The sequence below is a fragment of the Canis lupus genome, chromosome 6 (genome assembly GCF_011100685.1).
Source record: "Canis lupus familiaris isolate Mischka breed German Shepherd chromosome 6, alternate assembly UU_Cfam_GSD_1.0, whole genome shotgun sequence".
Classification (NCBI taxonomy): Eukaryota; Metazoa; Chordata; class Mammalia; order Carnivora; family Canidae; genus Canis; species Canis lupus.
Window position 1 is genome coordinate 37827759 of NC_049227.1, and position 11179 is coordinate 37838937.

Sequence of the window (11179 nt, forward strand, 5' to 3'; positions counted from 1 at the left end):
GCTCTTCTCATTTTTTTTCCTATTCTAGTCTTTCTGGTTTTTTTCTTTTTAAAAGTTTATTGAGGCATATTTTATGTACCATAAAATTTTCCTGTTTCAAGTGTACACCTCAGTGATTTTTAGTAACTTCGCTGAGCAGTGTGGCCATGGCCATGGCTGAAGTCTGTCTGGGAGCATTGTCCTCACCCCTACCCCCCAGTAGTAGGACCCACACCCATTTGTTGTTAATCCCTGTTTCACCTCTGCCCCTGGCAACCATTAATCTACTTTCCCTCTCTATAAATGTGCTTCTTCTGGGCATTTCATATGAATGGAATCCTGTGAGATACTGGTCTTTGCATCTGCTTTTCTTTCTGTTTCAGTGTTCTAGATCTGTCACATTCTTTCCCAAATTTGAAAAAGTTAAGAGGTATTTGACACATCTCTAACAGAGTGACAGGTTTATTTTGACTTTAGCTCCTTAGAGATAAATACCCAGCTGCCTTTCCATTGCCCAGGAAGTAGTAGTTAGGAAAAGAGGCACGTTCCTGGGCATAAGCCATTCCATGCCCCTGAGAGCCACGACTCCCAGGCTCTTTCCTGTGCTGACAGGGTTCCCTTGGAGCCTTGACCCCTGCCTGGCACATATACCCTGGGAGGGAGCATCTTAGGGCCAATGTCCGGGTGTGCCCTTGCACGTGGAGATTCGGCCTCACCCCCCACCCCATGCACCCCTCCCCTCCATGCTGGTTTGGAACTTGTCTAAGCATGTTCTATTTTGTTGCAAACATCGTGGTAATTTCTTTGTTTTCTTTTTTTTTTTTTTTTTTTTTCTAGTTATTTCTGTCGTTGCTTTGGTTCCTGCTCCTCAGTTCTTACTCTTTGGAAGCAGGGAGGCTTTCATCAGCACTTTGGTCTGAATTGTGTCTATGTATCCTGCAGGTATGTAACAGGACACATCTGGGCCTGCCCCCCAAGTGAAGGAGACGACTATATCTTCCATTGCCACCCCCCTGATCAGAAAATCCCCAAACCAAAGCGCCTGCAGGAGTGGTACAAGAAGATGCTGGACAAGGCGTTTGCAGAACGGATCATTCATGACTACAAGGTACCTGGGGTCGAAGCAGGGCGTGGCGGCTTGCTGGCTGTCTTCCTCTCGTGCTCGTGCCCGTTAGATCTGTATTCACCTGTGATGAGTAAAAAGCAAAGAGGATAAGTGTGAAGAGAAAGGATGTAGAAGCACCTCATCGGCAGTCCACCTAGATTTGTAGCTGGCAGTCTCAAAGTAGCCCTGTCCTCAGCCAGGCACGGCCCCTGCACCCCTCCCGGAGCACCACTCACTTCCCTCTTACCTGCTGTGCTTCCTTCACTCTCTAGGACATTTTCAAACAGGCAACTGAAGACAGGCTCACCAGTGCCAAGGAGCTGCCCTATTTTGAGGGTGACTTCTGGCCTAATGTGCTAGAGGAGAGCATTAAGGAGCTGGAGCAAGAAGAGGAGGAAAGGAAGAAGGAGGAGAGCACTGCGGCCAGTGAGACCACAGAGGTACAGAGACACTGGGGGCCCATCTGCGTGCCAGGGATGGACTCGCGCCTTTTTTGTCTGGTGGTATTTTCATATGTGCTCTCCGCTTGTCACCAGCTAGTACAGGTCGGGACTGGAGCTGGGGCACAGCCTACACCTTCTCCGTGTGGGCTGAGCTGAGATGTGGGTGCTTAGAGACACGTCACCTGGGAAAGGCAGATGGGAGGTGCTGGCTCTAGCATCTCTGAGTGGGGCAGGCAGGATAGAGGCACAGAGAGGTGAGAGAGGAGGGCAGCCTGCTAGGCAGCCCAGAGCAGACAGCCGGGTGCCCATGGTTAGCAGCCAGGCCACTAACTATAGATCTTCCCTGAGAAAGAAAACCCTCAGTTGCCAGGCCTCTTAATTTCATTTTGTCAGAAGCCAGCCCACCCCACCCAGCAGCCCTCCATCCGGCATTGCCGTGGTACACCCACCGGCTCGCCAAGTCCCACCTCGCATGGGCTCTGTGCTCAGCAATGTGGCGGTGAGCTAGAGAAGACTCCGTGCCTACCCTCATGGGGTGCCTGTTCTAGTAGGAAAAGCAAGTGCATCTTGAGACAGCGCTAGGAGCTGTAAGGAAACGGACACTGGTATGGGACGGGTGCACATGCTTCCAGCGGGGCCTGTTTGGGGAGGTGGCAGAGGCTGACCTGGTGAGAAGGAACCAGACAGTCCTGGGGGAAGAACTGCCAGCAGGAGGAGGAAACATGTGAGGACTCACATTGGGAGCAAGCGTGTTTTGCTCAGATGTCCAAGGAAGAGAGCATGGGGGTTTTGGTTAGGTTCAGCTACAGGAGCAACAGGGCGTATGTGCTATGTTGAGAGTAACAGCCGCAGAACTTGGGGTGGATCGTTAAAGTGTGCGAGGAAAGTCCTGGATCGGGGCTTCCTGCTGGGCCAGGGGCCTAAGAGCTGAGTCACTGCTGCTGCCTCTACCCAGGAGAGGAGGACGGTGAGGGTCAGGGACTGGCTGCAGGGATGCCTGTTGTGCAGGTCGGGTCCTGAAAGCCAGAGGTCTGCAGCTTGCTTGGGTCCCTGGAGGAACCCAAGGGCTGTCCTTTGCCCACTTCCTTTGGCTGGGGCTCCTTAGAGGCAGGATCTGTCATCCGACAGCAGATAACCACACTCCTGAACGTCAGAGGATTTAGGTTTTGAAAAACTGTTCCACTGGGGTCTTTGGGAGGCTCCCAGAGATCCTGTTTACTTGCCGACCTTTGAAGGGTGGGCTGATTTTGAGTGGAAATGGGGAAGAGAGAGAGAGAGCACAGAGCTGGGCTGTGAGCTCAGGTCTGTCTCCATGTCCACTGCTGCCTACGCCTCAGATGGGAGGTGGCCTGAGTGAGAACACGAACTTGGGGCTCTGGGGCAGGGGATCACAGGAGGGAGAAGAAGGTCTGCGTCCGGATGGTGGAGCGGCCTCTGCCTCCATAGGGGCTCTGAGGCAGGACACAGGCCCCAGCTGGGTGTCCCGTCCTAGGAGGATGTGCCTGCCTCTGGCCTGGTGGCAGCACCCTTAGCCAGCCTTTGCCACATCAGGGATTTGCCTGTGGTGGAGAGATGTGACATTCTCCGGCGTCCAGTTCACAGAGGCAGCAGGCGGGTCCCACCGTGGAGACACCGTGGGACCCCGTGGCAGACAGGGCCTAGAGTTACGGACAGTATGTGGGCCGGACTCCTGCTTTGCCATTGGAAGTGTTCGTCCCTGGGGGAAGCGGGGGGGACGGGCTGGAGCGTCCCGTGTGTGACCCCAGCTCCATGGGGAGAACCACCGCAGTGGGGACACATAGGTACAACTCCTAGAAGAAAAACCAAAATGCTGGGGGGGGGGGAGCAAAAAAATATATATATGTATTTTAATTATTTGGCTATGTCTTCTGAACTTTGTGCAGTGATTGTATTTCTTTTACAACTTTTTAAAAGCATAGTTTTTAGAATGGTTTAAAGGCTGACAGAAAATGTGAGCAGATCTGTGGAGCTCTCAGACTGCCAGTCTCTCCCACTGCTGGCTTGCGCTCGCTCGCCCCCCCACTGACCGCTGCTGCTCACCTTGGCCCCTCTCTGGGGTTGTCAGGGTCCCTTGGGCACCACCCAGCTCTCAGCACCCAGAGTGTGTCTGTCTCTCCCTCTCTTTCCTCTTGTTGAGAACCAGGTTCTTCTGACCAGACCTGGTGAACGTTTCTACCCTGGCACCTAAATGACTCCAAGCCCAAGTTCTTTCCAGAGTAGGAGCGCTTGAACTGAGGGGCAAGAGCCGCTACAGCACTCGGGGTGGGTGGGAGCAAGGGCAAGGAGAGGTCTCCGCCTCGGGTAGCTCTGCCTGGGACATGGATAGGCCATTCTGGAAACTCTGCTCCTGCCCCCGCAGCAGCTTCTCTTGGCACCTTTCCCCTTCTTGTGTACAGTGGATATTTGGAACCGTCTGCAAGGCACAAAAAATCAGCGACTGAGCATTCAGGATGTGGCCTGGAGCGGCAGGGTCCAGTAGAGAGCAGGGAACTAGGAGAAATAGTTTGTACCCCCTCTATTGTCAGCACCCAAACTAGCATACCGGGTGTCTTCTCCTCTGAGAGGTGCCTGCTGTGTGGCTGTTACGGCGTGGGTGGGGTTTCCTTGACCTCCAGGTGTCCCCGCTGCAGCCCTGGCGCTGCTCGCATCCTCCGGGGCATCTCCTGACAGCGGCCTCCTGCCCTCGGCTGGGCCTCCTAGAGCTGTTGCGGGTTCCCCAGCCGAGCATCCAGTGAGGAAAGGAGGCCAGGCCCGTCTAGCAGCTTGGCATGTTGTTTTAGGGCAGCCAGGGCGACAGCAAGAATGCCAAGAAGAAGAACAACAAGAAAACCAATAAGAACAAAAGCAGTATCAGTCGAGCCAACAAGAAGAAGCCCAGCATGCCCAACGTGTCCAATGACTTGTCCCAGAAGCTGTATGCCACGATGGAGAAGCACAAAGAGGTAGAGCTGAGGGAGTGAGAGGGAGGGAGGAGGGAGTGCTGCTAGTGGTCCATGCGGGGGTGCCCCCCGGCTGCATGCAGATGCCTGACCCCAATGGCCCGGCTCAACCCCAGGGGTCCTGGTAGCCCTGGGCCTGCGGGGCCAGCCCCCCGTTGACACCACTGCCCCTGCTCTCCCTGTGGGCTGACGCCACTCTCCCCTGCAGGTCTTCTTTGTCATCCATCTGCACGCTGGGCCCGTCATCAACACACTGCCCCCCATCGTTGACCCTGACCCCCTGCTCAGCTGTGACCTCATGGATGGGCGTGACGCCTTCCTCACCCTCGCCAGAGACAAGCACTGGGAGTTCTCTTCCTTGCGTCGGTCCAAGTGGTCTACACTGTGCATGCTGGTGGAGCTGCACACCCAGGGCCAGGACCGCTTTGTCTACACCTGCAACGAGTGCAAGCACCACGTGGAGACACGCTGGCACTGCACCGTGTGCGAGGTAGGCCCGCACCCTCTCCTTCCCTTCAGGGAGTGTCTGCGGCTCACAGAACTTCTAGCCCTGCTGGCATGGCCCAAGATTGGGGTCTGCCGGTCACTCTCCAGCCCTCTCTGCCATCAGTGCATGAGCATTTCAGATTGAACCATGAAATGGTTGGGATTTTCCAGGGGGGGGCAAAATGACTACATGAAGAAGGTTTATCTACGTCCTGGTCCTCTTAGGGTCATTGTTGGTCATGAGGCTGGTGTTTTTTAGTTCACAAATAAGAGAATCCTAGTCGATGTGGGCTGTGCCGGCTGCAGGCTCAACAGCACACCTTCATTATAGGAAGGAAGGAGGCTTTCTCCCTTAGGGGCCATGGTATGGTCCCAACCCAACTAAGCCTGACAGCGGGGCCCTCAATGTGTGTGGCAGGAAGGGCTGGTCTTCCAGGGAAGCAAGAATGGGTAGGCTTCCTAGAGGAGGCAGTGTTTAACCTGACTTTTTCAGGAAGATATAATGACAAAGCACTTTTATTCTACTCCTTTTTTTTTTTTTGCCAATACCGGCTGTGTGTCAGGAGCATCCATGGGCCTTATGGTCCAGGGTAGGAGCAGGAAGGAGGCGCTGCCTGTGCTTCAGCTCTACCAGGATCCTAACCTTTATTCCTGCCTCAAATTCTAGCCTTGCCGAGAAGCTGACAATGTCCTGTTCTGGTGGACCCCATGGTTGCACACGCTGGCTTCCTCTGCAGAGGTCTTGGCCCCTGTGTGAAGGGGTGTGGCCTCTCCTTTCCCCAGTTGGGTCCCTCCCCATCTCCCCCTACAGATAGTCACACACTCCCATCCCCCACCCAGTCCTCACCTTGCTGGAGTCCACATTCAGAATGGTTCCCAGAGTCACAGTCCATAGGAGCAGCTCTGTGATCTTGGGTTGAGGGGGTAGATAGGGCCTCATAATGCTTTTGTCTTTATTTGTCACTTTTTGTAGCCTTCTTTTGTCCTCTGTCACTTCCCACTGTTGGGATCTTCATGTCTTTTTGGAAAAAAAGTTGGTCCCAGTCATAGGGTTTCCTTCTCCAGGCCTGGCACACAGTAGTCTGTCTCCAGATACAAGCAACTTTTAAGAAACCTGTGAACACACATTTTTTCATTGTGGTTTGAGCCCAGGGACTGTCTTCCGGTCAAGGCCTTTGGGCCACCCTGCAGAGTTCTGGGGATGCACTAGAGCACCCAGCAGCCCCAGAGAGCAGGGCCCGGTTTCTAGAAACCCAGCCAGTGGCACTTCAGTGAGCTTGGGAGCAACCATCAGGCTTCCCGGGCCAGGTATGGGAGCAGGACCCTGTGGGTCTGGGTGTCATTGCCCAGCAGCAGAGGAAGGAAGGAGAGGGGACACATGTCAAGCAACACGCTCAAGAGCCCGTGAGACTGTAGGACTGGGAGGGGCAGGGTGAGGTGTGAGGCTCCAGGGGTAGCTGTATGGTGTCTGTCAGCCTCTGCCAGCCATCTGGTCACGCGAGGCCCCGTGTGCTGACCACAGCTTGTGCCCTGTGCTTGTCCACAGGACTACGACCTTTGCATCAACTGCTACAACACGAAGAGCCATGCCCACAAGATGGTGAAGTGGGGGCTGGGCCTGGACGACGAGGGCGGCAGCCAGGGCGAGCCACAGTCCAAGAGCCCCCAGGAGTCACGGCGCCTGAGCATCCAGCGCTGCATCCAGTCCCTGGTGCACGCCTGCCAGTGCCGCAACGCCAACTGCTCGCTGCCGTCCTGCCAGAAGATGAAGCGGGTGGTACAGCACACCAAGGGCTGCAAACGCAAGACCAACGGGGGCTGCCCGGTGTGCAAGCAGCTCATCGCCCTCTGCTGCTACCACGCCAAACACTGCCAAGAAAACAAATGCCCAGTGCCCTTCTGCCTCAACATCAAACACAAGCTCCGCCAGCAGCAGATCCAGCACCGCCTGCAGCAAGCTCAGCTCATGCGCCGGCGGATGGCCACCATGAACACCCGCAATGTGCCTCAGCAGAGTCTGCCTTCCCCTACCTCAGCTCCGCCTGGGACCCCCACGCAGCAGCCCAGCACACCCCAGACGCCGCAGCCCCCAGCCCAGCCCCAGCCCTCGCCCGTGAGCATGTCACCAGCTGGCTTCCCCAGTGTGGCCCGGACTCAGCCCCCCACCACGGTGTCCACCGGGAAGCCCACCAACCAGGTGCCGGCCCCGCCGCCCCCTGCCCAGCCCCCACCGGCCGCGGTGGAAGCGGCCCGGCAGATTGAGCGTGAGGCTCAGCAGCAGCAGCACCTGTACCGGGTGAACATCAACAATGGCATGCCCCCAGGGCGCCCAGGCATGGTGACCCCGGTGAGCCAGATGGCCCCCGTGGGCCTGAATGTGCCCCGTCCCAACCAGGTCAGCGGGCCTGTCATGCCCAATCTGCCGCCCGGGCAGTGGCAGCAGGCGCCCATCCCCCAGCAGCAGCCGATGCCAGGCATGCCGCGGCCGGTGATGTCCATGCAGGCCCAGCCAGCTGTCGCCGGGCCACGGATGTCTGGCGTGCAGCCACCGCCTCGGAGCATCTCGCCCGGCGCCCTGCAGGACCTGCTGCGGACCCTGAAGTCGCCCAGCTCCCCGCAGCAGCAGCAGCAGGTGCTCAACATCCTCAAGTCCAACCCTCAGCTGATGGCGGCCTTTATCAAGCAGCGCACAGCCAAGTACGTGGCCAGTCAGCCTGGCCTGCAGCCCCAGCCCGGTCTGCAGCCCCAGCCCAGCCTACAGGCCCAGCCCAGCCTGCACCAGCAGCCCGGCCTACAAAACCTGAACGCCATTCAAGCCGGCGGGCCCCGGCCCGGCGTGCCCCCGCAGCAGCAGGCGATGGGAGGCCTGAACCCCCAGGGCCAGGCCCTGAACATCATGAACCCGGGCCACAACCCCAGCATGGCGAGCATGAACCCACAGTACAGGGAGATGCTCCGGAGGCAGCTGCTCCAGCAGCAGCAGCAGCAGCAGCAGCAGCAACAGCAGCAGCAGCAGGGCAGTGCGGGCATGGCTGGGGGCATGGCCGGGCATGGCCAGTTCCAGCAGCCCCAAGGACCTGGAGGCTACCCCCCAGCCATGCAGCAGCAGCGGATGCAGCAGCACCTCCCCATCCAGGGCAGCTCCATGGGCCAGATGGCGGCTCAGATGGGACAGCTCAGCCAAATGGGGCAGCCGGGGCTGGGGGCAGACAGCACCCCCAACATCCAGCAGGCCCTGCAGCAGCGGATTCTGCAGCAGCAGCAGATGAAGCAGCAGATCGGGTCCCCGGGCCAGCCGAACCCCATGAGCCCCCAGCAGCACATGCTCTCAGGACAGCCGCAGGCCTCGCACCTCCCCGGCCAGCAGATGGCCACATCCCTCAGTAGCCAGGTGCGGTCTCCGGCCCCTGTCCAGTCTCCGCGGCCCCAGTCCCAGCCTCCACATTCCAGCCCGTCGCCACGGATACAGCCCCAGCCTTCGCCACACCATGTGTCGCCCCAGACTGGTTCCCCCCACCCAGGACTCGCAGTCACCATGGCCAGCTCCATAGATCAGGGACACTTGGGGAACCCCGAACAGAGTGCAATGCTCCCACAGCTGAACACCCCCAACAGGAGTGCGTTGTCCAGTGAGCTGTCCCTGGTCGGCGACACTACAGGAGACACCCTAGAAAAGTTTGTGGAGGGTTTGTAGCATTGTGAGAGCATCGCTTTTTTTTTCCCCCCCTTTCATGTTCTTGGACCTTTTGTACTGAAATCCAGACATCTAGGCTCTTTTTATCCCTAGATGGAACTGCTACTTCCAAACCATGGAAGGGTAGATTGCTGTTTAAAGAAACAATACAAAGAATATATTTTTTTGTTAAAAACCAGTTGATTTAAATATCTGGTCTCTCTCTCTCTCTCTTTTTGTTTTTGTTTTTTGTTTTTTTTTTGTTTTGGGGGGAGGGGGGTTTTGTTTGATTCTTTTTGTCGTCATTGGTGACTCATGCCTTTTTTTAATGGGAAAAACAAGTTCATTATATTCATATTTTTTATTTGTATTTTCAAGACTTTAAACATTTATGTTTAAAAGTGAGAAGAAAAATAATATTCAGAAACTGATTCTTGAAATAATGCAAGCTTATAATGTATCCCGATAACTTTCTGATGTTGCGGGAAGATTTTTTCTATAGTGAACTCTGTGGGCGTTCTCCAAGTATTACCCCTGGACGATAGGAATTGGCTCCTGCGTGCACACACGTACACACCCACACACACATCTATCTATACATACTGGCTTAAGCCAAACTCTTGTCTTGCAGATGTAGAAATTGTTGCTTTGTTTCTCTGATAAAACTGGTTTTAGACAAAAAATAGGGATGATCACTCTCTTAGACCATGCTAATGTTAATAGAGAAGAAGCATTCTTTTCTTTCTTCTATGTGAAACTTGAAATGAGGAAAAGCAATTCTAGTGTAAATCATGCAAGCGCTATAATTACTATAAATAAGAAAATTCAAGAAGATTCAATCACTGTATAGAATGGTAAAGTACCAACTCATTTCTTATATCATATTGTTAAATAAACTGTGTGCAACAGACAAAAAGGGTGGTCCTTCTTGAATTCATGTACATGGTATTAACACTTAGTGTTCGGGGTTTTTTGTTATGAAAATGCTGTTTTCAACATTGTATTTGGACTATGCATGTGTTTTTTCCCCCATTGTATATAAAGTACCGCTTAAAATTGATATAAATTACTGAAGTTTTTAACATGTATTCTGTTCTTTAAGATCCCTGTAAGAATGTTTAAGGTTTTTATTTATTTATATATATTTTTGGAGTCTGTTCTTTGTAAGACATGATTCTGGTGGATTGCTCACAGAGGAGAGGCGGGGACGACGGTCATGGTGGCCATGTGGGTGGTGGCCAGGCTCAGCCAAGGCCTGGATGGTTCTCTTTCCAGGAACTGAGATGGTCAAGTTCACTGATGGCCTCAGATTCAGTGCTCCGCGGGGAACTTCACCCACAGAGATAGGGCTGCAGATGGGTCTGAAGCAGCACGTTGCCTCCTGTCCTCCTCCTGCCCTAAGCCTCGAAAACCCAGAGTAGGAATGGTTCCTGCACTTGTTTTCAGCAGCATCCCCTCCCCTTACCTATACGCAAATCCCAGAATTGGTGTAAAATGTGCTCCAGGGATTGGAGGTGTTTCCTGATTGCCCCACAAATCCTGTGCTCCATAGGAGAGGACACACAGTGCAGGGCGTTCTGCTGGGGGCCTCCGATGCCCAGCCCAGCATCATTCTTCACCCTCTAAAAACAGGGCGGTGCCTGTGAGGGCAGCAATGTGGTGAAAGCCCTCCAGCTTCCAGGGACGGACGCATGGCCACATGGTCCCACAGCACCCCGCCCTGGGGAGCATGGAAGTGTGCTCTCTAGTCCGCAGCACCCCTCCCCTACAAGCACAAGTGACTCTTGTATCCCTGGTCCCCCAGCCTGGGGCGGGGCAGGGGGCAGTTGTGGTGGCATATGGAGAACTCCTGGCCCAAATAGTTTCCCTGTTGGCCCTGTATTCACAGAGATAATTTCAGAATCCTTGGTTTGAGAATCTAAATTTGAAGAAACAAAAAGAAAACAGATTCTAGCACAGAGCTTCAAATATTGAGTTTTAACATAGGTGAAGCCAGATAATAAGGCCGTCACTAGCATTGCCAACCAATTCCCATTTCTACCACATCCCCAGAAGGGAAAGCAGGGCCACGGCCCTCCAGTGGCCATCCGGCCGTCCTTACTCTGCTTGCTTCTCGAATCTGGGACCCTCCCGAATCGCCCTCTCCACTGAGTCCGAGGCCGCGTGCAGACAGAAGGGGTGAGGTGTCTGGGGCCCTGGAGGAGCGGCTCCAGCCCTGTACTCGTGTGGCGCAGCCATTTCATGTGGCCGGTGGGGGGCATCTTTCTCAGGTCGTCCTGGGATCCAAAACTGTACAGATCTCATCTTTTTGGAGTCGATGTCCTGTGTAATCCGCCAAGGGATGCGGCCGAGGGTGTGGTCTGGGGGTGCTGACCCTGCCCTCGGCGTAAGGAGATTTCTGTAAGAGCTGGGAAGCCCTGGCGCTGCGTCTCATGCTGTATACTTAAGAGGAGAAGAAAAAAGTCCTATATTTGTGATCAAAAAGAGGAAACTTGAAATGTGCTGGTGTTTATAATAAAAGCTGGTAAAACTG

The 11179-nt window shown here is 54.7% G+C and overlaps 1 protein-coding gene across 2 annotated transcripts in view; it reads left to right on the plus strand.

Annotated features, from left to right (window-relative positions):
- Positions 1 to 11179, plus strand: part of CREBBP (CREB binding protein) — a 126567-nt gene extending 115388 nt beyond the window's left edge. For both annotated transcript variants that reach the window (XM_038540569.1, XM_038540570.1), the window contains 5 exons: positions 922 to 1087; positions 1357 to 1524; positions 4329 to 4490; positions 4696 to 4977; positions 6520 to 11179. In XM_038540569.1, the coding sequence (XP_038396497.1) occupies positions 922 to 1087; positions 1357 to 1524; positions 4329 to 4490; positions 4696 to 4977; positions 6520 to 8667 (2926 nt within the window). In that variant the 3' untranslated portion in view covers positions 8668 to 11179. The remainder of the gene's footprint in view (positions 1 to 921; positions 1088 to 1356; positions 1525 to 4328; positions 4491 to 4695; positions 4978 to 6519) is intronic.